General features: G+C 41.0%; 1 protein-coding gene across 4 annotated transcripts in view; it reads left to right on the top strand.

The window, feature by feature from the left end:
- Nucleotides 1-1,591: 1,591 nt before the first annotated feature.
- The window catches only part of DCLK1 (doublecortin like kinase 1), a 313,253-nt gene continuing 294,630 nt past the window's right edge, over nt 1,592-20,214 (top strand). For 3 of the 4 annotated variants that reach the window (XM_081047041.1, XM_081047042.1, XM_081047040.1), the window contains exons 1-3: nt 1,661-1,904; nt 6,552-6,946; nt 19,313-19,659. In XM_081047041.1, coding sequence (XP_080903167.1) covers nt 6,571-6,946; nt 19,313-19,659 — 723 coding nt within the window. In that variant the 5' untranslated portion in view covers nt 1,661-1,904; nt 6,552-6,570. Of the gene's footprint in view, nt 1,905-6,551; nt 6,947-19,312; nt 19,660-20,214 lie in introns of all 4 variants that reach the window. The other variant, XM_081047045.1, reaches the window with a different exon arrangement.

The raw sequence follows: 20,214 nt of genomic DNA, 5'->3' as shown, positions 1-20,214 counted from the left end.
TCATCAGTTGTCCATTGTTAGGAGTCCTGAAAGGGTTAATGATGTCTAACTATTTCTAGTGAGAACACATTGCAACTGAGAGAATCAGACTCAAAGGTGTTTCTTGGAACACATGAACTGCATGTCACAGATAGAAGAGGTAAGACATGGTTGAGTTACTTAAAGTGCTTCAGAAATGACCCTGCTAGAGTATCCACAGGGTTTAGAAGATGGAATATATTTCCTGGTCTAGCATTTGGCAGAAATCACTTAGCATTTGTCACGGGAAAGATAAACAGAAGCTCTGATTCCTGTTCTTAAGAAAATGCAGTTGGCTCCTTCCTTTCTCTACGCTTACCCCTTGGCATTAGACTTTGAAGGAATAGACACAGTCCTTTGTATTTAGTGAACTGGGGGAATTCATTGCACTCTCATCCCTCGGTTACTCAATAGTTCAGAAATAAATATTGCAGCACTTGTGGAATATGTAATATGCATCTCATTATAACAAATGGTAATTATTTAGTATTTCCATAATACTTTGAAAGTTTTTCAGAATAGTCGTGAATAATAAGTCATCAAATACAGAACTGGGCTCAGTGGGCAAGAGAAAAATAAAATTTTGAGTTTCCATCAAAAGTTGCACGCTCAGGGAGAGAGAAAAAGACATATGTGTTTTGCATACGTATGTGTATTTGGGACAAATAATGTCTCAAGCGACATGGTTGAAAGTCAGTAGATGCACCAGACCAAAATTCAGGCTGCCCACTGAAGCAGGCTAAGGTTTCACAGAAGTCTGCCATCTGCTCCCACTCCCTAGACTTTTGTAGAAAAACTGGAGGAAGCTGTGAATTGCCTGGGCTCTGAGAACATTCCTGCCCCTGGAGTGGGAGCAAACGAAGGCTTGTGTGAGCTCATGGGGCTTTCCAGCGCTGACCACCAGCGTTGGCAGCCACGAGGTGTCCAATAGTGAAACCGGGCTCTATTGCGACATATGTGGCTCCAAGCACAGGTCACACTCTTTCAAGGGTGACCAAAGTCTTGGGGTCAGATGGAGATGATGGGAGGGATCTATGCATAGATCTGCCCCATCCCAATTAGGGGGCTGAGGGCGACACTGCGGTGGGTAGGTTGGGAGGGTCCAGGTTGGTCCTCTCAGGAGGTGCTGCAGGGATGATCCCGGCGAGAAGTGCTGAGAAGGCTATCACACTGGCTTCCACAATTCTGGGAAAGGTGTCAAACCTTGAGGTCACATCAGACTATGTTGTATGGTGGAGACGGGAACTGTTTCCCCTGCCTCCCTGCGTGAGGGGGGTCTCACCTCCCGGCCACACCTCACCCCTGTCTTGCGTATCGCCTGGCTCAGACCTAGCCACATCCACTTTCCCTTCCTCTGTCCCCAGGCCCACCATCTGATCTTTCCTTATCTCCAGACAGCCACTCCCGGTACTGGGGGGGTTTAGGGGTTTGCTCAAGCCAGATTCACTGAGATCGCTGTGGCGGGAGTGGGCGCGGGGAAGAGGAGGACGCGGGGCGCAGCCGTGGTGGGTGCGCCCTGCCAAGAAGGGCGGGGGCGCAGGGCGAGCACGCGGAGAGGAGAAGGAGGGAGCGGGGAGGGCGTGTGAGCCAGTGAGCTACAAGAAAAGGGAGCGCGCCCGCCGCCGCCGCCCTCCTCGGAAGAGAGGCTGGAGTGAGGCTGTGCGAAGCGCCGCATTTCAATGAGGACGGGCCAAGGCACATCCCCGCACTAGCGGCTGCAGCCCAGACGCCCGCGCTCCCGCAGCTGCTGCAGCCCAGCCCCGGCCCCGCAGCCCCGCAGCCCCGCAGCCCCGCAGCCCCGGCCGCGCCCAGCCCAGCGAGGACAGCACCAGGAGGCTGCCCCGCGCACCGCCACAAAGACCCGGGCGGCGTCTCTCCACAGATCGGTGCGTGGTTTGCCTTCACTGGGGAAGGGAGCTGCGGGGAAGGCCAGCCGCGGGGTGCCGGGGAGCGCGCGCGGAGGACAGAGCAGGCGCCCCCCTCGGTCCGCCGCCGCCCCGCCCGCTGTTCCTCGAAAGGCGCTCCCCGCCTGGCCAGCCGGGCCCGGCCGGGGGCTGTGTGTGCGGGCGGCCCCGGGACTGCTAGCACCTGCCTCTTTTGTCTGCTGACACTGGGCTTGAAACGGGGAGTCGGGCGAACGGGCCTCCCCAGATTTTCGCAGTGTTGTTAGTGGAGAAGGAGAGCCAGGTCAGAGGAGCTGGGCGAGGTGTTTGTCATTGTCAGAACTGGCCGCGGAGCTGGGACCAAGTCTGCGCCTAGAAGGAGTGGCCTGGCCAGGCCTCTCATTGTGTGTGCTTTGCTGTGTGCCCGGGAGGGTGGTGTGCGCCGGGGGATGGGGGCGATCGGCACGCGTGGTGGGTGGCTGCAGTGTGGTGTTGCAAGTACATCTGCAGGGTCTCAAGTTCCTTCGGGGACAGCAAGGCTGCTCCTGTACAAATTAGTACCTGCAGTGCTAAAAGCACGCGGAGAGAGAGGAAGAGGCATTTTCCTCCTACTGGCAGCGCACGCACAGCCCTGCATTGCCCCACAAAAGAGGCTGCTTTCGCAAACCAGGTTTCCTCGGAATCGCTGCTGGATTTGGCAAGGCGGTGCGTGTAGGAGATGGAGCAGATGAAAGGTTTCATTCAAACCGGCCCCCTCCCTCTGCACCTGTGAATGCGTGTTCAGATTGTACACGTTCAGCGGCCACACTGCAGGCTGTTCCGTGAATACATTTTATGAAATGTTCAAGAAAAATCGCCTTTTGATGGGAAAGGAAAGTAGGACAGCGTTGTAGGTGTGACTCGTCACATGATTTTAAGAGAGGTTATATGTAGGAACATTAGAAAGGACCTACACATATCCTGTGATGTCTGTGTCCAGGGTGGTGCACGCGCCCTGAAGGTACATGTACCTCTAATTCTAGCCTGTCCATCCACTGGCATTCTAGTCCCGCTGGCAAAAATATGCCTCTGGACTTCCAGGTGCAGCATCTATTTAGATGTGGTAGCATTCATGCCAAATTATTGCTTGGTGTGTGCATGTTGGGGGCGGGGGTGGGTGGTGTCTGAAAGAGGAACTCGTGCTCATCTAGAGGAGGATGAACACAGGTTCCTCAAAATGGTGAGAAATCGCAGAGAACAATCCAGGATGCTGACTTCTTGGTCTGGCAGTGTTTAAAAGAAAATCTCTGATAAGAGCCAGGCCCCCCTCTCTCCCACCCAAGTGCCTGTGGTCTCTCTGGTGACCTTCTTGGTACCAGGACACATGCAGCCCAGGTCCTTTAGTCACCTATGGTCTGTGAACATGTGGCTGTGTGCTTTAGCAGCTTCCGGTCACAAAGTGGGAGCCTGTAGAGGCCCAGTGAATCTTCTTGGTTCAAAGATATGACTAACCCCCCTAGAGTGCTGGCCAGCCAAGACAAGGGGAAGGGCACCTATTTTGATGCCACACTTAATTACTGGAATGCTAGGGTGTGTAGTGTGGGTTATGACATTCATTTAGTGTTAGCGTAGCATTGAAAATGATTTCAGGTTGAGTGTGGTTTTTCTTTGTTGCCAACATCAGTGCCTACTTTGGGGCAGACTCAATGAAGGGAAGTAGACGACATGGTCTCTGCCCTGGCTGAATGTGTGATCCAGTCTAGGAAATATGCCAATCAAATAAAACAAAATTAACTTTTATCTATTTTTAATTCACCTTTTTTTTCACTTGCTGTGGAATTCTTGGTTCTAAAAGCCTGTTCCCTCTAAGGAATTCCAATAATTGCTAAATGATTTGTGACTGGATGAGAGCCCCTTCAGATTAGATTATTCTCTCTGCTGACACAACTCTGCCATCCTTTGCTAGGGTCCTACTTGATTTCTTTGGGTTTATGTAGATTTGGGAGAAAACCCTACGGTTGGAAAAATTATCACTGGCTCATAAATAAGACAAAAACCTTCAAGATCCAATCTGGCCTTTATAATTTACAAAGTGAAGAGTTTAGTGAGTGGCATGAGTAGTGGCAGTTTCATCTTCCCACCCCACTTTTGGAAGACAAAAGCGCTCCTTTTAAAAACAAACACATTTTTAAAAGTAGGAGCAGTTATACTATCGTGGACAAAATATTGGTTCTGTTCAACACAATTAATAGCTGCCTGAAGGATGGGATACCAACTGATAATTGTTTTGAAGTTATCGAACTTCAAAATCAATGAAACCAGTTCATACCTACCTATATATGCTATAACTTTTCCTGGAAAATGCAAATTTAGACTTAAGAGTTATCAAGAGGCATGAGGTAGACTTCATACTTGGAGAAAAAAAACAAGACACTGAACTAAGAATCACTCCAGATTTTAATCACATTCCGCTGCCTCCCCTCCCGCTGCCCCAAGTGGGGTCAGCAGTAGCATCACCAACAGGTTAAGACAGTAGAGGCCTGGCGACAACGGCCTCCTCTGTCTGTAGATGAGGTCTTCAGTAGCTCAGCGGCCTGCCCAAGGTCACAGACCTAGTTAGGAGTGAGGGCTTAAGAAATCCCTTCTTTACATGCAATAGGGGTCCAGTGTCAGGGGTTCTAGGCCTCTAGGACACAGCACGTGGAGCAGCAAGGAGGGAGGGACAGCTTTGGAGTCAGAGTAAATCTAGGCTCAAAATCCAATTCCCTCAATTATGACTTTGGGACCCTCGATGTATCCCACAATCACCTTCAGTCCCAATAATGTTGCCTCCCTCACTGGACTGTCATGAAGTTTAGAAGAGAATTTTTAGCATCTTGCACAACAGTTGATTGCTGCATATTAGTGTCAGGCACATTGTAGCCATTCAATAAATATTAGCTTTACCCTCTTCATTCATTTCAGGAGGACACAGTCTCTAGCAGTGCTTTTGAGCATGAATTTTTAGCCACTGTGAATGGATCCGAGGTCCTTTACTGAGGCTCACAGAAAGATCAGGGAGGGTTGGCAGTGCTTTTGGTTAGTTTAGACTGACCTTTGGAAAAGGGCCGTCATTTATGTGGTGGGATTTAGGGAGCATGTGTAGGTCCTTGCCCCAAATTCTCCATATCCTTTATGCTCCTATTTTATTTCAACATACCTGCAATTTTGTCATTAGCACTTCTTTCCTTTGAATGCTGAGCTTTTTCTACTTTCTAGATCGACCTGTTAAAACAAGGATCCACCTGCAAGGGGCAACACCACAAGCCTTTATCAACTAACCCGTTAGCAAGGATGAATTAATCCCAGGGGCAGCTTTCTGAAACAAGGCTCCACAGAAAGTCAAATGGGGACCCTGGAGGTGCGGGCATCTCTTTCAGAAGGTCGAAATCAGGAGGACTCACCAGCAGCCTCCCTTACCAGAAGGTGGAGATTCTGTTCCCACTAGTTCTTTTCGTGAGAGAAGCAGGAACAGAAAGGCAGATTTTATTAATAAAAAAAAAAAAAATACTTCTTACGTGCTAGACACTGTCCTAAGTGCTTCATGTATATGAACTTACTTGATAGTTAATGTTACCTCTGAGGTAGGTACAACTATCATTCCCACGTGAGACTGAGGAAATCGAGGCTTAAAGCTGTTTAACAAGTAGATTTTCTCAGGGTTGTACAGCTAGCTCCAGGTAAAGTCTGGGTCAACATCTTTAAGCCTCGATTTCATGAACCACAAGACACAAAGCCCCCTGAAGAAGAAGTAACTTTTGTCCCTTCTTGTTATCATGCTTTTTGTTCTTCTCCCTCTCCTCCTTTTTCTTCTTTTTTACGCCAATTTATCTGAAGCACTAAATGTATTAAGTTGGGACAAAAGTAATTGCGGGTTAAAAAGATTAAAAATAATTGCAAAAACCATGATTACTTTTGCACCAACCTAATAAATAAGTTATGGTGAATTCGCTTTTTAAAATAATTTCTATTGAATATGTTGGAAAATCTTACTTCATTTGGGAGAACTTACAGATTGATTCCATTTCCTTTCCATCTGGACGCGTGGAACAGTAAAATGTTGACAATCTGACAGTGAAACACTACCCACCCTTTTTTATTTCCTGACCCACCACCACTGCTTATCTTTAGCGGTGTGGTGGTGTGGAAGCTTGTTTCCTGCCTGCCACCAGGATTGGCAGGCAGCTCTGCAGGCGGCCTTGAGCTTTGGGGTCAGGCAAACCTGTGTTGGGGTTCTTGGTTCCAGCATTTCTCAACTGTATTACTTGGAGAAACTTAGGAGGAATTTTTGTGTCTCGGTTTGTTCAGCATTACATAGAGATAATAATACTTTGAAAGGTTTGTTATGACTATTGACAATGATAGCTGTTCAAAGCCTGATACGTTGTAGGTTAGGTGGTCAGCACATAGAAGCTGTTTCTAATAAAACTGGGGTTGATTAATACATTGTTTCCACGGAGCTGTTCTCTTCTATTTCTTTGCTGTCTTCTTTCTGTCCCAACTTGATAACTCATATCAAATATATCATTAAGTATAGCAATATTTCCACCAGCTGCTCTCAAGCTGAGCCTTTCCAATCATGATCTTAAAATAACCTCAGTATGTGTCTGTCTTTGTTGCTGTGCTTCATAGGTTCAACTTGAACTCCAGCATGTCCTTCGGCAGAGACATGGAGCTGGAGCATTTTGATGAGCGGGATAAGGCGCAGAGATACAGCAGAGGGTCGCGGGTGAACGGGCTGCCCAGCCCCACGCACAGCGCCCACTGCAGCTTTTACCGAACCCGCACGCTGCAGACCCTGAGCTCCGAGAAGAAGGCCAAGAAAGTTCGTTTCTATCGAAATGGAGATCGATACTTCAAAGGGATTGTGTATGCCATCTCTCCAGACCGGTTCCGATCTTTTGAGGCCCTGCTGGCTGATTTGACCCGAACTCTGTCGGATAACGTGAATTTGCCCCAGGGAGTGAGAACAATCTACAGCATTGATGGGCTCAAGAAGATTTCCAGCCTGGACCAACTGGTGGAAGGTGAGCGCTATGAGATAACTCCCCAGTGACCCTGGAGGACAGTCTCACATTTCCACATGGTTCTAGCCATCTTCCACTTCACCTCTAAGCGGTAGCATTCTGCTGTATGGCTCTGATCCTTACTTACTGCTTCACACGTCTGAGAGTTCACTTTGATGTACTATAGTGTAAAAAAAACCCACAAAAAAACAAACAAACAAACAAACAAAAAAAAACCTAATGGTATTAGGTCAGATAGCTCCTAATAATGGGCTGAGGGGGAAAAGTGTCTTCATTCTACAACATGCTCTAGTTTTTTCTCGCACCCATGCTATATTAGTTTTAAAAACCCATTTTGATATCTTTAACCACATAGTTCATATTCATTTCTAAATACGAACTGAACTTTTGCTATTGTGATATCTGAAAGTACTTGAACTGAAAATAATGAATTGGATCGTGAAATTTTAGAGTCGAAAGGAACCTTAGATAGGTATCAAACCCATTAATTTTATCAGAGGACACTGAGGCCCAGAAAATTCAAGTGACGTGTCTATGGTACCATGGTCCTTAATGGTGAGGCGGAACCATACATTAGGTTTTCTGATAATTATTTCCTATATGATGTTTCCTTTTAAGTTTAAAGGATTGTTACCTTTCTATGGTACTTGAGGATATAAAGGGATTAATCTGTTCGGTCTATTTTTTTCAGTCCAGTTTAGGTTGACAGTAATTATCTGCTTTACACATTTCATGTGGAAGTAGGACTATTTGGGTCCATGGATGAGGCCTGGTGTCCTGTGCCCTTATCCCCTACTTTGAGCTACACTCGCCTCAGTACTAACCCCACTGGAACAGAGCATAAAGCCTTTAATCACCGTAGAAATCATAAGCGAAGGAAAATGACTTGCAGAGAAAAAAAATGGGATTAAATTCATGCTAAGGTGTAAACAAAATGGCTGATCCTCTTTGGAGAGTAGATTGTTCTAAGATTGAGGTCTCAAGGTCCCGGTGAAGGAATACAAAGCACAAAGAAATGTGAGAAAGGAAGTCTGGAGGTTGGAAGTACTTGGTTTCACCCTGAGTTCATCTTTAATCCAGATATGTTTGCTCAGGCCCTGTTGTCTTATTGGCTCCTGGAGGAATCCCATGCGTGTAATGACCTCCCTCTCTTGTGCAGGGAGCAGGAAGCATTTCTTTCAGCCTCCTGTGGAGTTTTGGGCTGCTCTGCCCTGACCGCACACAGGAAAGCAGTCTTGTCCTCTTTTGGAGCCAGAGTTTGTATGTGATTTAAGACTGAGGGCTTCTGTCTTTCTCCCAGTTTCTTTCCCTTTCTCCCTTGGCAGGCATCACACTGTAGTCACAGTATGACTGGACTTGTGATGGTGCGGAGGAGCCTGGCTTTGGTGTGTTTATTTTGTGGGAATTCGCATCTCTTTTTGATGACTCGTCACCCTGCCAAGATGCCTGTAAACTTGGCCTTTTTCCTTCTATTCAGATGTTGGAACTTCCAGTAAATTAAAGGGGAAGAATGAACTTGAAATCTTTCTGCATCACCTTTGATTTTTGTGCCCTGTCCTTTGCACGACCTTGAAAAATGCAAGGATAAAGAAAACATTTGGTGGGATATTCCAAGGGATCTGGATAAAGATCAAATGCAAAGTCAAGTGCATGACCAGTCAGCAGACCATCCCTTTGAGGGCTGATGGAATTGTAGGAAATGTATGCCAATATCTCCAAAGCACATGCAAAGAGAGTCAGAGCTGACCCCTCACTCTGTTCTAGAGTCACATGTGCAACATCTCTGGGGGGAGGGGTATTTCAATCAGTTTCCCACCCAGACATCATCTTTACTGAACAGCAGCCAGAGTTATTCCCATGATTCCCATCCATCAAGGAGAGGATGTGAGAGGTGGAAAATGACAGTACTTTACATTCAGGGACCAGAAAAGTCCTGGCATACTTCCCACAATCTTCTTTGTCAGTTTTTTTTTTAACACAAAAGAATGCCTGCTCTGAGAGACTGCTGTCCTGACAGAGGATAATAATGATAGCTCACTATTATTGAGCACGGTCTTGCATATATGAACATATTTAATTCTCACAGTGATCGTAGGAGGTAGGTGCTGTTATCGCCCTAATACTAAGATGAGAAAAGTGAGGCACAGTATGGTTAAGTGATGTGTTCAAAGTCACACAAGAAATGGTAGACTTAGGGTTTGAACCCAGGAAGGCTGGTGTCAGTGCTTGAGTGCATAACTGCCACTAATGGGATAATGAGGGAGATATACTTAGGGGCTTTAAATGAAATTTTATTGTATTAGCTTCTTGAAAACAAATGTTTTTAACTATGACTCAATTCCAGGAATGACAGAAACTGCGGCCAGAAACACTTTAATATTTTCATTTGTGTCCAAATACTGTTCTCCCCAATCAATATGAAGTAATTGCAGATTGAATATTCTGATGTTAAAAAATTACCTTTTGCAAAAATATACTTTTTTTCTGATTGAATGAATGGGTACTTAAGTACAGTGTGTAAGTTCACAGATTAGCTGCATTTTCAAAAAAAATTTCAGTTTAAGCAGATTTTTTTCTCATTTAAATGAAACACTCATAATTAGCGTGCCAGCTACACTTAGTTTTGTAATAGCTGGAAATTCATTTAGATTTCCCTCTTTGTCAATTATATTTTTGCTTAGTCGGTTAAAATGCAAACCATTGCTTCATATACATTAGGTTTGTATCTCTCACTTTACATACTAATTTTGTATAAACTTTAGTATGTGTTATTAGCTTCTCATTTCCCCTTCCAATATGATGACATTTGAGTTTTAAATTAAATCTATTTAATAGTTTCAGTAACAAGCATATTTGATTTGTAATTATTTATTTTAAGTTTGTTCTTTTTCACTTATCTCACACTAAAAATTTTGAATTACAGTGATGTATGAGAGTTTATTTAAAATGATCTCATTGTCACTTGCACTATTTTATTATTATTAGACATAGATTATTTTGTGTAAATTTGGTTTAAGTGTGTTGAGAGAGCTGGTGATAAGGCTGAAGTATATATGTATGAGTGAGTGTGGTATGCATGTATGTGTGTCTGTCTATGCATGTATGTATGTATATATACAAACACACACACACACACACACTCTTAAGAGTAAACCAAGGACGACATTCTGAACTGCTTCAAAATGAACTGTATGTGATTTTGTAAAGAATTATTTTATTTTTTTGATTTTAGTTGACGTATTATATTAGATTCAGGTGTACAACATAGTGATTAGACATTTACATAACTTAAGAGGTGATCACCCCAATAAGTCTAGTACCCATCGGACACCATACATAATTATAACTACTCGTATGTATGTTCCACCTCTTCTTTATCCATTGGTCTATTGCTGGATACTTATATTGCTTTCATATCTTGGCTATTGTAAATAATGCTGCAGTGAACATAGGGGTGCATATTCCTTTTTGAATTAGTATTTTGGGTTTCTTCAGAAAAATACGAAGAAGTAGAATTGCTGGGTCTTTCTTGTTCTCTTGTTATAGCCTTTGTTTCAAAGTGTATTTTGTATGATATAAGTATTCTGGCCGGCCCGGTGGCGCAGGTGGTTAGAGCTCCGAGCTCCTAACTCCGAAGGCTGCCGGTTCGATTCCCACATGGGCCAGTGGGCTCTCAACAAAAGAAAAAAAAAAAAAGTATTGTGACCTCAGCTGTTTTTCATTTCCATTTGCACGAAATATCTTTTTTTCTATCCCTTTACTTTCAGTCTGTCGGTGTCTTTCAATCTGAAGTGTTTCTTGATCTGAAGTGTGTCTTGCAGGCAGCATATGTAAGAGTCTTGTTTTCTTATCCATTGAGCCACCCCATGTCTTTTGATTGGAACATTTAATACGTTTACATGATTGATAGGTGTGTAGTTATTGGCATTTTATTATTCGTATTTTTGATCTTATTATTTTTCTTCTTCTTAAAGAAGTCCCTTTAGCATTTCTTGTAATACTGGTGTGGTGGTGATGAACTCCTTACCTTTTCTTGTCTGGGAAGCTCATTATCTGTATTTCAATTCTAAATGATAGCTTTGCTGAACAGGATAATCTTGATTGTAGGTCTGTGCTTTTCATCACTTTAAATATTTTGTGCCAATCCCTTTTGGCCTGCAAAGTTTCTGTTGAGAAATCAGCTGAGAGTCTTATGGGAGCTCCCCTGCAAATAACTGCTTTTCCCTTGTTGCTTTTAAGATTCTCTCTTTGTCTTGAAGCTTTGGCATTTTAATTATGATGTGTTTTGCTGTGGGCCTCCTTGGGTTTATCTTGTTTGGGACTCTGTGTGATTCCTGGGCTCATGTGTCTGTTTCCTTGACTAGATCAGGGGAGTTTTCTATCATTATTTCTTCCAATAGGTTTTCAATTCCTTGCTCTCGCTCTTCTCCTTCTATGATGCAAATATTAGTATACTTGATGTTGTCCCAGAGACCCCTTAAGTTATTCTTATTATTTTGGATTCTTTTTCCTTTTTGCTGTTCTGATTGGGTGTTTTCTGCTATCTTATTTTCCAAATTGGTGAGTCGAACCTCTGCTTCACCTAATCTACTGTTGATTCCCTCTAATGTATTCTTTATTCCAGTTATTGTATTCTTCATATTTGAATGGTTCCTTTTTATGCTTTCTATCTTCATTTTTATGTTTCTTATTTCTTTGTTAAAGTTCTCACTGATATCATTGAACATCCTTATAACCAGTGTTTTATACCATTGTATCTGGTAGATTTTATACCAGTGTGTCTGGTAGACTGCTTGTCTCTATTTTGTTTAGTTCTTTTTCTGGAGCTTTGTTCTGGTTTTTTTTTTTTTTTTTTCATATGGAACATGTTTGTATGTCTCCCTATTTTGGCTGCCTCTCTGTGTTTATTTCTATGTATTAGGCAGAGCTTCTATGTCTCCTGGTCTTAGTAGAGTAGCCTTATGTAGTAGGTGTCCTTTGGGGCCCAGTTGTGTCCTTTAGCGGGTCACCTGATCCAGGTGCTCCGCATGTGTCCCTCGTGTAGGTTGTGTGTGCCCTCCTGTTGTAGTGAGCCTTGATTACTGTTTGCACATTGATGGGAGGGATTGATCCACCAGCTGATTGTTTGTGAGGACTGACCATGATTACAATGTATGAGCTGTTGTGCAGGGGCTAGCCCTAGGGAGTAGGATTCACTTTAGCAGGTCTCTGTTGCCTGCCCATTCTGCCCTTTGGGTGTGTCATCCTCAGGCAGCCAGGAGGTGCTCCAGTTTGGTTTGAAGCTGTCCACTGGATGTGCAGGCCTCAGAACCTCTTTGGTGGGGCCCTACTGCAGGCCAAGTTCAGTGTCTGCCTCTGCCCTACCTAGGGCCACCTGGTATGAGCCACAATGATCCGCAGATGTCTTCCACCCCGACTGGGCTTGGAGGTGCCTGGGAGAGGCTAAGCTGCAAACTGAAAACAACTGAAGGTAGTGCTGGGCTTGGGGCTGCTCAGCAAAAGGTATGGGGCATGCCAAAGACAGATGCTGCTTATTTGAGGTTTGTGAACCTTTGAGAGATTTTAGGAAAATCCACAGCATGAGCCAAGACAGGTCATTTGTATGGAAAAGCCACTGGAAGCAGGCTGGCTGGGGTGGGTTCTCAGGAAATCACCAGGGCAAAGGTGCATGGTGTTCACCAAGTTGATGGAGACTAAGATGCCACCTGCATCTCCTTGCTGAGAGGGGTGAGGGCTCAACAAAGACACTTCTGTCTGGTATAAAGCTGCCTCTCCTGCCCTCACCCTGCAACCAGACAATTCAGTTCTTCTCCATATGTCTCTAGTGGCTTCTTTTAAGCTGTTACCCCAGCTCACAGTGAGTGAGTCAGTTAGCAAGTTTGTCTGTGCATGGGGCCTTTACGAGGAACGCCTGGGATTCCAGCCATTCTCCACATTCTCCAGTCACTCAGCCACAATTGTCTCTGTTTTCCACAGCCAGAAGTTGTGGGGACTTCTCTTCCCAGCACTGGAACCCTGGGCTGGGGAGCCTGGTGTGGGGCTGGGACCTTTCGCTCCTTAGCGGGGACCTCTGCAGCCAAGATATACCTCCTGGTTTTTAACCAGCACATGTGGATATGGGGCCTAGCCTGTTCTGTGTCTCTGCTCCTCCTGCCAGTCTTGAGGAAACTTCTTCTACATGTCCTTAGTTATAGGACTTCTGTTCAGCTAGACTTCAAGTGTTTCTCAGTGATGGTTGTTCTGTAGTTTAGTTGTAATTTTGATGTAGTCATGACAGGATGTAAGCACACATTTATCTACTCTGCTTTCTTGACTGGAAATCTTTAGGAGGTTCTTTTAAGTGTTTGCATTTCATGGCCAATGCTGTATATGCTTGTTGTAATTTTGTTATCTGTTGTTCTGCTATTTGGAGAAATTTTTAACTGTGAAAATAATTTTTTTCATGGCTTCCAATACAGTTTTCCACATGGCTTTCCAAAAGGATTGTTATCAATTTATAATGTCTCTTTCCTAACGCGTTGTTATCAATTTATAATATCTCTAGTGTTTTATATTTTTATTTTATTGTGTTTTTATCCTTTGTCATACATTTTAGTACCTTGCAATTTAGTAAATTATAATATGTTTGCACATTATATTAACCTATTGTTGTATTACAGATCCACAGTCTGTTTTCCCTTTTTAATTTCAGTTTCTTTACTTTTCAATTATATCAGTTTTGAATTAAAAAAAATATTGGATCTCCCCATTTTTTTGCTTTGTATTATTTTTCTGTTGCTTTGAATTTGAGAAGTTGACGTTTTCCACAGGCCTGACATACAGATTCAAATTTTATTTTCTGTAAGCTTATTTTTATGTACTATTATATTACGAAACTTCCATGGAAGAATGATCCATAAGTGCCTTGGGAATCTTTTTTCTTGCCTTTAATAGCACTATCAAAATTGTCTTTATAAACCAGTGTCTTCCAGGGGATTATGAAATGTTGCTGTGTATATCTGAGATAGTCTCATAAAATATAATATCCAGAAGGCGCTTTATGATATTTTATTCTATAAATAATGTCTTGTAATTTAACCTAGTTCAATTTCAGAGGGTTCGATATATATTTGAGCTTTCCCAGCTTTTACTATAACTCACAATAGTAAATCTGAATTATGAGAGTTTTCAGTGAGAATGCTTATACTCTGGAAAAATGAAATATATTATGGGTAATCCACCTTAAGATACTTTTGAATATGCCACATTTGGAACTTAAAGGAATCCTAGAGGAGGTAGTAATAGGCTTTAGTAATGCAAAGACTGGAGATTAAGTTATTTTCAAACTGAGGTCAAGTCATATCACAGCTGGAATTTACAAGTCACAACTCTTAGCCAATGAAAACCGTCTAGCAATAAGGGGAAGCAGGGCAAACTTCCAGACTCTTCTAATATGGTGTCTTGTGGAGTAACATCTTCCTGACGGACTCACCACAGGCCTGATCAACCAGGGAGCTGATGCCATCTTACTGGAAGTTTTTGATAGTGACTTAGAGAATGTCTTTTACATAGAAATCCTTTAATTTTATAGTGGGAGTCTATGACAAAGTAGAATTACCTTTGCAGATTTTTTAAGAACAAACTTTGTTAGGAAAGTTTATTTCCATACTTTGAAGAATAACAGCAAATATAATAATTTAAAAATACATATGTGTTTTTTTTTCAAAAACAAAACACCGATTCTTTATTATCTTAAAAATTATTTAATATGCTTACATAGAAAATATTCTATTCTCCAAAGTCCCCAAAATATCTAAATCAGGGAAGAAGCTACTATATCCTGATTTTTTAGGAGATATTGGTTGGATCTAAGCATAATTTCATACTTTATTTCCTTATCTTTTGTTGTTGTTGTTGTTATTAACTGTCATTTTCTTTATCTTTGTCTTTGCTTAAAAGCAAATGTTAGTTTTCTTGCTTTTGTAAATGCCTCAGCAATTTAGACAGCTGCTGCTTCTGCAGTTCTTGATTTGTGTTGGGATGTCTTGGACACCCAGAGTATTAAATTTTAAGGTGAGGATCAGTCTTAAGACAAAGATTTTTGGCTGGAATAAACTGGAACAAAACTGACAGTGTGATAACTAACCAGCAAATCATTATGTTTAGTAATTTCCAGCTCCACTTCTAAATAGATTTTTATACCATTTCCTTTAAATCATCTATGAACTTTACCGTTTTCTGTCCTTGTTTAACTTTATCTATAATAAACAATTCAAAACTTTCAAAGAAAATTTTGGGCTATCAAATTTCAATGTTTGTGGGTTTTTCCCCCACACATTCAAGTAATTCTCTAGAACACCAGCTGGATGTCCTACGATTTAACTACAATTTAACTCAATTTTGATATTTTCTTCCTGGACATAGCATCAGGTACCACAGGTTAAGGGGTTCCGTTCTGCAAGACTGTCACCCACTCTACATCAGATGCCAATTGCTAGTCTAGGTTGTCATCTGTCCTGATGGATTGGCTAATAGATAGGAGGTTCTCATGACTCCTTCCTTTGGTTCTATTAATTTGCTAGAGCGGCTCACAGAACTCAGAGAAATGTTTTACTTACTGGATTTCCAGTTTAATAGAAAAGTATATAACTCAGGAACAGTCACAAGGAAGAGACTCATAGAGCAAGGTATGGGGAAAGGGCCTGGAGCATCCATGCTCTCTCTGAGCACGACACTTGCCCCAAATCTCCATGTGTTCACCAGCTGGAAGCTTTCCTAACCTTGTTCTTTTGGCATTTTATAGAGGCTTTACTACATAGGCATGAGTGATTAAATCATTGGTCATTGGAGACTGATTCAACCTCAAGCCTTTCTCCCCTCCATAGGTCAGTGGGGTGGGACTGAAAGTTGAAATCCTCCAATCACATGGTTTGTTCCCCTGGTATCTAGCTGCCATCCTTAGGTACTTTCTAAAAGCACCTTGTTAACATAACAGGTGTGGTTTAGAGGGGTTTCTTATGAATATCAAGACAGCTTTATTGTTCTTACTATTTAGGAAGTTCCAAAGTGGTAAGGGTTTTATGTACTCTCTGCCAGAAATGTTATGAAGACCAAACATACATTTTTTATTGTAAGTCACAATGTCACAGGCTATTTTGCTCAAATATACCTTGGTTTAGATAAATTAACCTTTATTTTGTTGTTGCAGTATAAATTACACCATGAAACTTTGGGATGGCTTAGTGTACATGAAAAGAAGTATGTAATAATTATCAGTTGTAAGTTTTTTATAAATAATTGCAAGTTTTACTTTGTTTTGTTATTTTTTGATGGCCTTTCACACACATACCTCATGTTAGGACTTGAATGCCATCTATTGATTTTCTATTCAAGAATATAACATATTGATTTTCTATTTAAGAATATAATATATCTCTTAACTCTCAGCCCCAATAAGGAAAAAATTAAACACTGGATATCCACAGCTATTTGACCAAATCAAGATTATGTATTCTTCCCATACAGAACAATTATGATTTGTAATTTACAGTTATCAGTGATACTATCTCATTAAAAGAGTTATTTGTTTTTAAATTATAAAATACAGTCAACTTTAACCGAGTTAAAACAGAGTCCAGGGTCCAGTGGTGGGGAGATGTTCAGAATTATGATTAAAATAAAAATAGCCAAAACATGGGGTCAAATAGATTTAATGTAAATATATTTGCACAATTAATTAGAAGCTTATTAACATAAGGAAACCCATCTTGACTTTTTTTGAATTCGTGAATAATGTAGATGTTAAATGACATTGTTGTATGGTATGTGACGTTGGGTTTCATGGCCAGCTCGTTGTTCTCCCTTTAGCCGTCACTTTCCTCTTAGCACAGTGTCATGCATTATTGCAGTCTCACACCCTTTTCCAAGATTTAATGCCAGTCTTCAAATCTGGTAAACCAGGAAAAGGATCCACAAAGTGACAGCACTAATTAAATACAAGTTTCTTCTCGTTGTTACTTGAAACAAACTGACATTACTTTCTCAGGGTTGTCAAGCTTTTAAAAAAATCTCTTTAAAATTTTATCTAAGATGTTAAAAAAAAGTGTTTCTTTTCTCTTTCAACAAATCCATTCTGTATTGTTGTGTGAATACTTAAAACTTCTTCCCTTTTCTAATTATTTTCTTTCCTAAAGTTAAATATATATATATTTATATATATATATATATATATATATATATATATATATATATATATGTATATCTTTGTCGAGGTGTAAACCACTCCATGTTTTTGTTTGAATTAGAACTTTAGTAGATAAACTTAACAAACAATTAGACAATTGCACATGTCTGATTAGCCCAGAACTATGGCAGACTGGTTTGGCCAGCTGAAGTATGGGCTGTGTGTCTTGTTGGGGAATGTTTAGGGCATCCTCACATCGAGGGGGATCCAAAGTATGTCTACTGGTAACTGTGTAGCTAGAAACAATGAACACCTTATAAGACTTGCTTACTTATTTCTAGTAATTTCATTTTTAAACTTTCCGTGTGGACTTACCACAACCTCAGATTATTTTTCACTTGTGTAGCAATTCTGCATTTGAGATCACTTTGACCTCTACTATCTAATTTGATCTTCACTAAAACTTGGTCAGATAAAAGTGGCCCCTGGAGTAGCCTTTTCTTGACAGAGGAATAAACTACTCCTGAGAAGACTAGGGGACTTTCCCACAGTCACATGCTTGGAGAAGCCAGGTCTTTAGCCCAGACTTCAGCTCTCTTCCCTCTATCACGTGTACACTGTCTTTCCAGAAAGCTTTCAGAACAACTCCCTGCTCTTGCCGTCCCCTCATACATGGTTTTGATATCTGTATGCATCTTGAGAACAGCATAGCTGGGACCAGTCATGATCTGCTAAGTGAAAAGAAAGAGGGTTTGGTAAATTTGTACTATTTGTACAACTAGTGAAGCATGATGTATATATAAATATACATTACAGTATATTGTAAAGACCATTTGCCAAGTAAATGTTTGATAACCTTTGTAACTGTGCTTTTCTATTTTTGAAACCCTGGTTCCGTTATTTTTATGTAAATACTTATCCTGTGGCCTTGGATGCTTGCACTATTAATTTAAAAATAGGACAAGGATTTAGGTAAAAGTAATGGGCTGTGTAGGGGTTAGTCCTAGGTCACTTTACCTGCAATCACGAAGGCTTTTTAGTGTTTTTAACCTATTCCCAGTTACAAAGACTTACTAATACAGAAAAAGGCAATTATAAAATCTTTAATTTCAAAATGCTTAGACTAACTTTATGAATATGTATATATAAGATCAGTCATTTTATAATTTATCATCGCTTGTTAAGTGTATTACACTTTTGTGTGTGATTCACATCTACTTAATACTTTGAACATTCTCATTAAGCTTTTCTCTGTTAAGGAGTCATTTTTCATAACAATTTTATTTGCTTTTTTATTTTCTTTTTATGTGGGTATAATTGACAAATAAAATTGTATGATATTTAAAGTGTACCTCGTGATGGTTTGATATATGTATATATAGTAAAAGGATCCCTCCCATATAATTAGCATATGTTACCTCACGTATTTATTTTTTTTGTGTGAGATCATTTAAATTGTACTCTTTTAGAACTCTCTTTTATACTATACAGTGTTATCAAATATAGTCATCATGTTTTACATTACATCCTCAGTTCTTATTCATTTTGTATAATTATATTTGTTTGAGAGTCAGTTTATGAAGCTACAGTTTATAAGCTGACCACTCTCAAAACCTTTTATCTAGTAATAGGTGTGAACTGGCTTTCTAGCATTTGTGGATAGCCATGCTCGGCCCTGTGTAGAAGGGAGAAGAGGAAGGGTAGTTGCTTGCTTTTGAAATTTTATTTGACTTTACAAAATGTTTAGCAAACACTCCCATAAAACTTTTAAATTACATGGCTCATTTGAGAAGCTATATTCTGACCCATTTCCAGTTTTTAAATTATTTCAGGTGGCAAATGTAGGTATTTCTGATTTTGAAGTTTCTGCAAGTATAAATATTCCTAAATCCCAAAGCATACTTTCTATTTTGAATTCAGATTTATACCTTTCTGAAGTCTATTGATTATCAATATTTCTATCATCAATCTAAAGATAAAGAAAGGGAGGAATTATGATTTCTTTCCCCAGGATAGCCATCTGTTGCTCACGGAGCCAGATTAGAAGTCAGAAATCTTTCTTTTTAATTATTAGTCATGCTTTCATTGTTTAAAAAGTCACAACTAGCTCTTGCCTCTAGATAGAAAAGAAAAATATCACAGACTAGGAAAAAGAAAATGAGTTTAACTTAGTGGAAATTTAAATATATTTCTCTCTTTCTTAGGAGAGAGTTATGTGTGTGGCTCAATAGAGCCCTTCAAGAAACTGGAGTACACCAAGAACGTGAACCCCAACTGGTCTGTGAATGTCAAGACCACCTCGGCGTCCCGAGCAGTGTCATCACTGGCTACTGCCAAAGGGAGCCCTTCAGAGGTGCGGGAGAATAAGGATTTCATTCGGCCCAAGCTGGTTACCATCATCAGAAGTGGGGTGAAGCCACGGAAAGCTGTCAGGATTCTGCTGAATAAGAAAACCGCTCATTCCTTTGAGCAGGTTCTCACTGACATAACCGACGCCATCAAGCTGGACTCGGGAGTGGTGAAACGCCTGTACACCCTGGATGGGAAACAGGTAAGAGAGGTACTGTGGTATGACCTTGACTTTACAGACGAGAACCAGGGAGGTGGGGGATTTATTTGGCATGTAGTGGGGATCGGAAACATACATTTTGCTGACATTGAAAGAGTTGGGTCATTTACTCAACCAATACATAGCCGTTGGCCTCAAACCAATCCAAAGATAGTGTTAGACAGGATTAACCATAGGAATAAAGAGAAACTACCCATCTCTGAAGCTTAAGTGATTATGCCATTATGTTATGCAATTAATAATTGAAAAACTACTTCTTCATTTATTAATTGCTTAACATATGGTGCTTTTCAACCATTTGTTTTCAATTGTGTCCTGTAGTAATGTCTTATGGGCTGGCCTATGACTGAGATGTAGAGGTAAATTCTGACTAGGAGAGAAAAATAGAATTCCTTTCTCTGGCCTAAATAATATCTTACAATTTACTGTCTCAGTAATGTTCACTGTGAGCTTTATTTAAATTTTATAGATTTTTAAGTACATATCTAAAGAATAAAATGTTTCCATCTGGACAGCTTTAAGACACACATTTCTAGC

This window comes from Rhinolophus hipposideros (assembly GCF_964194185.1).
Source record: "Rhinolophus hipposideros genome assembly, chromosome: 4".
Classification (NCBI taxonomy): Eukaryota; Metazoa; Chordata; class Mammalia; order Chiroptera; family Rhinolophidae; genus Rhinolophus; species Rhinolophus hipposideros.
This window is presented reverse-complemented; position numbering and strand designations above follow the sequence as displayed.